Below are 4,705 nucleotides of genomic sequence, written 5' to 3'. Positions count from 1 at the left end.
GGTACTCACCTAGGCTGCCACTGCGAAAAAAATGCATTGAGTAATTACTGCTGGAGCAGGAGTTCCACTTAGAATCCCAGGTCAGCACAGCAAGAAAAGCTCTATGGGGTGGGGAGGGGGGGGGAATAATTTACATTTTAATTACCAATCAAATACCTACTGATTGCCTCTTCAAATCCCACAGAATGTTCCTTGCTATTGAACTAGGTTCAAGAACACAGGGAAGTGTTGTGCGCCCTGTCAGTCACTTGCCCTGTGGCGCTGCCCTCACGAGGAAACGGTATCTGTGCTGCCGTGACACCCTCCTGGTAATGAACAGCGGACACAAGCCACGCTGTCCTCTGTCTGTCTGCCCGCCTCTCATACCACTACAGGACCCATCGTGGGTCAACACCCAGCAGGGAGCGATGGAGTTACTTACAAGAGGACCTGTACAGTACGCGGGCATGTGCCAGCCCGCTCAGCTCTCTGCATACTCGCTCCTCTCTCATGAAGCCCCTCACTGCTGTGTCCTGTCTCCTTACAACATCCACATGCACCCTCACTCACTCGCCTTCAGGTTTGCAGCCCCCCCCCCAGTTCTGAAAGGTTATTTGGAACAGAACATTTCTTTCCGGGGTCTGTTCTGGTGTCCACAACAACGTGGGAGGCTGTTCACAATGGGAGCGTCGCTCTCCCTTCTGTCACACTGAGTTCACTTAGTAAAGTACGTTTGGTTAGTAGAGTTCATCACCACTCGCCTCACTAGAAGAGCTCAGCACAAGCATCGCCTATCTGACTTCACCACCTCTTCTGAAGAGTGCACTACGTTTGGGACAAACCCGCTCTTTACCCCTTCCCATCCCTCCTGGATTGAAATGTCCCCCCTTTTAACCAGCTCGTATATATCTCGAGTCAGGTCAGTGAAGGCCTTCTCCACGTTAATGGCGTCCCGAGCCGAGGTCTCAATGTACTTCATACCATACGCAGCAGCCAGTTTCTCAGCCTCGTGCCTGGTGACTTGCCGCTGGGTGTCGAGGTCACACTTGTGACCTACCAAAACGAAGACGATCTGGTATGGCTGGACGTGCACCTTGGTCTCCTCCAGCCACTCGTGGACGTTCTGGAAGGACCTGCGGTTTGTAATGTCAAAGAGGAGGAGTCCGCCAACCGAGTTCCTGTAGTAGGCTCTGGTGATGGACCTGCAAACAAACGAGCCACCACACAAGTGTAAGTTACAGCTCTTTGGGAAGAAGGGCAGAGCAGTTTCAGGTGGGGTTTTGTTTATTTGTTTGTGTCTTCTGATTTTTTTCTCAAGCCCAATGTAGCCCTTCCGACCACAGCCTGTGTTTAGGGAAGCAGCATCACCCCTACCCCGTCCACCCTGCAGCACACGGAGCAGAGCAGTTCAGGCACTGTCTCACCACCTCTGTGCTCTGCGGAGCCTGTCATTCAAAGCGACAGCTCAGCTTGGCTTAAAGACATCACCCTTGGGCAGCTGCCCCCCCGGTGTAGTCCAGCTCTCTTCAGAATCCCCACCACCACTCTCGGTCTCTATTTTCTATCACAGATTTCCATATGCCCTTTGCTGTTAGAGAGTCCCGTCCCCACCACACACGGTCTCTGAACACCTCGTCTAACCCATGGGTTTAGCAGCACTGGACCAAATTAAAACTGGTTGAAACCGAACACCCATTCTCTGATAGACAAGTGAAAGTCAGAGGCTACAGACTTGGATGACAGCCCCTAGGGTCGCGGCTCCCCTCCATAGACACCCAGGGACAAACACCCCCACACTTTCTCCCACTAAGTCACTGGTCAAAATGACGTTACAGCTAACGTGAGCAGCTGGTCTGACCTCCCAAGTAACAGCAAGAACATACAACAGCTTCCTGGGGCATCTGCGTTGCTGTGGGTCTGCTCCTGCCACACACCAACCCCATTAAACAGGAACCAAGAAGCGCCCTGAACCACAGGCTGAGACATGGAGCGCATCTCCCACAACTCCTGCGAGCAAGGGCCGGCTTCCCCGCGGCCAGCAGCAGCACGGGAAACCAGCTAACACAGGGCGACGGAGCAGGGCTGAGACCACGAGGCAGAGCAGAGCCACAGTGCCATGGCTGCTACAGGCGGAAAAATTGAGAGGCTGTGAAACTGTGGTGTTCCTGCAAAGTCACGGATTCGTTCTAAATCCAGAAGAAATGATCGATTTCAGTCCCTGGAGGAACTCAGACTCGGGCCTGAGCTTCCCCTGCCAGGAAAATGTAAGCACTGCTGCATTTCTACCTTGGGGCAAGGGCTCCAAGACAGCTGTTGGGGTTATGTTGTCCTGTGGTGTGTGATTCTAGTGAAACTGCCCCAAGAACAGAGGAACGGCAGTTTTCAGGGATTGCTTCATCAAGAGTCATGCAGCGATGAGTGGAAATCCAGCCAAAGCTGGAGGAAGCCACAAGAGGGGGAGAACAGATAGCTGGCTGCTATTTGGATCATCTCTCCTCTCCCAATTACCTGGCTGATGGACAACAGTCGCTCTGTGCATTTGGCACCGAGGGAATTCGAGCTGCCCTTTGCCATCTCGCCAGCTGCAGATACCGGTGCTTCGAATCCAGCCCTGCTCTGGCACAGGCAGTTCTGCTTCTCCCTCGTGTGCCGTGCCACCAGCCCTGGCTCCTCCTGCCAACATCCACAATGTCCTGACAGGATCTAAGCTGAACGCTGCTTTGAGGTAAAACCAGGTGAAGGTCTCAGTGTCTTTTCTTAAAGCCTTTTCCACACACTGTTTTCCTCACCGACCCGCAGGAATCAGGCTATATTGCCTTCATGCTGCATGTCCCTCCCCAGTTCCTGGCCAAGACTTGGACCTTCCCTCCTCCCGCCATGCTCAAACACGCTCACGTGGAGCAGTACGGGGATTTGCACCTATTTTGGCCACATTTTAACATAAAGGTATTGTCTCTGCCTGGGAACTCTCCGCTGCTCTGCACTCATGCAGCTGGTGTCCATGCCTCCGTGTCTTTCCCTCTCGGCCAAAGGAGAACTGCTGGCTGGAAGGAAACAGCTCTTCTGCAGGTGGTGGCAGGCAGGTCCAGGGAGTACCTCTGTCGGCATTACACAACACCGTGTTTCAGTCAAGGAAATCACAGTATCTGAGCAATGAAAGATGGGCAAAACCTGCTGGATCCAGGAAGAACTGGACCCTGCTCTTCTGCAGCTCCAAAGCAGCCTCAACGCTGCCCCGGCAGCAGGTTCTGGGGCCTGATCTGGCAAAGCAGACCGGCACACGCTGAACGGTAATTTAATCCTTGACTGCAGGGAAATTGCTTTTGATTTACAGAGAGTGAGAGAGCTCACAACTGGGGGTGAGGAAGAGCAGAAACGTAGCACAGCTGCAGACCACAGAATGCCAACAAGGTGTCTCCAAAACAACCACCCTGGGTTCCTCCTTGTGGGGCAGATGTTTACCTACGCAGAGCAGACTGGAAATGCTCAAATCAGAGACACTGGTGAAAAAGCAGCGCAGGAACTTCCTGCTTAAGAAGTTCCCTGTGCTCTGACAAAAAAGTTTCAGGGTTCTGAAGAGCACCTGCACCATCGTGCTTCTTGCCTACACCGCAAGTCTGAGAGGCTTCAGCGCACTCCACTAACAGCCACTGAGGCAAACAGCTCGCAGGAGGAGCCCAAGAGCTGCTGGCTTTACCGGGCACCATTTGTGACAGGGCTAATGGTGATTTGAAAGGGATGGACACAAAACAGACTTTCTGCCTGGTTTTTTCATACTTCAGAGCGCACCATAAAGGCCTCTGCGTCTGCTCCTTCCCCTCCAGCTTTCCACACCGGGAATTGCAGCCTGTGCTCTGGCAAGGGCATTTCAGAGCTGCGCGATGCGTCGTTTCACATCTGCTCCTGCCCCTTTCGCTCCTCCTGCCGTTGAACGCTGCTGCCCATCGCAGCGGTGCAGCCTGCCCTTGCGCTGAAGGTCGCCTGCTCATCATGCTTAACAACCCCAGCGCCAGGCCGGGTCAACCCCAGCACTGAGGGTAAGCAGCCTCCTGGGCCCTACACTTCCGAATGCGGAAAGAAAAAAAAAAAAGGAAATTTAAGCCATCCAACAGCTTTTGCTCTTCGCAGCAAAGGCAGAAGCAGGGGACAGCACCCAGGCGTGTTTTTCTACCGACCTCAGCCCGAGATCCCAGGCTGGAAGCTGATGCAACTGCAAGCTAAAGCGCCTCCTCTCAGCAGAAAAAAGCACCAGCTCCTCGCCCGACAGGCTGCAAGGGAGCAGAAGAGAAACCTGTCAGCGGATAAAGACCGACTACCGCAAATCCTGGGCCAGAGGCCAGCGCCACAGATGCGGAGGAAGGCGGTGAGGGGTGGGTTACCAAAACATTCCTCAGGCGGGTCATTACAGCGCACAAGCAGAAGCTGCGTGAAGCTGCGCAGGGATGCGGAGCAAGAAAAAACGCTCCTGGAGGGAGCAGGGTGAAAGAGCGGATGATGGTTAAAGATGCATGAAAAACAAGCACAGGAGCTGAGGGCGCACTCCCAGCCCTTCCAAATGAGCGCTGTCCGAGCAGCATCCGTGACAACCCCAGCCCCTGCTCAGCGGCGCCCAGCCCGCCCCAGCCACCGCTGCCGAGTTCTGTGGGAAACTCTTGGCACGGTCCCACATGCTGCCTCTATTTTTCCTCCGCGAGCCTTCATTTCTATTGCTGAACCTCTCGAACGG

The 4,705-nt window shown here is 54.1% G+C and overlaps 1 protein-coding gene across 1 annotated transcript; it reads right to left on the bottom strand.

Annotated features, from left to right (window-relative positions):
* Positions 1-393: 393 nt before the first annotated feature.
* Positions 394-2,553, bottom strand: RAB39B (RAB39B, member RAS oncogene family). Its single transcript, XM_010138552.1, has 2 exons — positions 2,488-2,553; positions 394-1,222 (listed from the first exon to the last, which is right to left on the bottom strand). Exons 1-2 carry the CDS (start codon positions 2,551-2,553, stop codon positions 755-757), a joined length of 534 nt encoding a protein of 177 aa, XP_010136854.1. The 3' UTR covers positions 394-754.
* Between the last annotated feature and the right edge of the window lie 2,152 nt (positions 2,554-4,705).

This window comes from Buceros rhinoceros, unplaced genomic scaffold (assembly GCF_000710305.1).
Source record: "Buceros rhinoceros silvestris isolate BGI_N320 unplaced genomic scaffold, ASM71030v1 scaffold23716, whole genome shotgun sequence".
NCBI classification, from domain to species: Eukaryota; Metazoa; Chordata; class Aves; order Bucerotiformes; family Bucerotidae; genus Buceros; species Buceros rhinoceros.
This window is presented reverse-complemented; position numbering and strand designations above follow the sequence as displayed.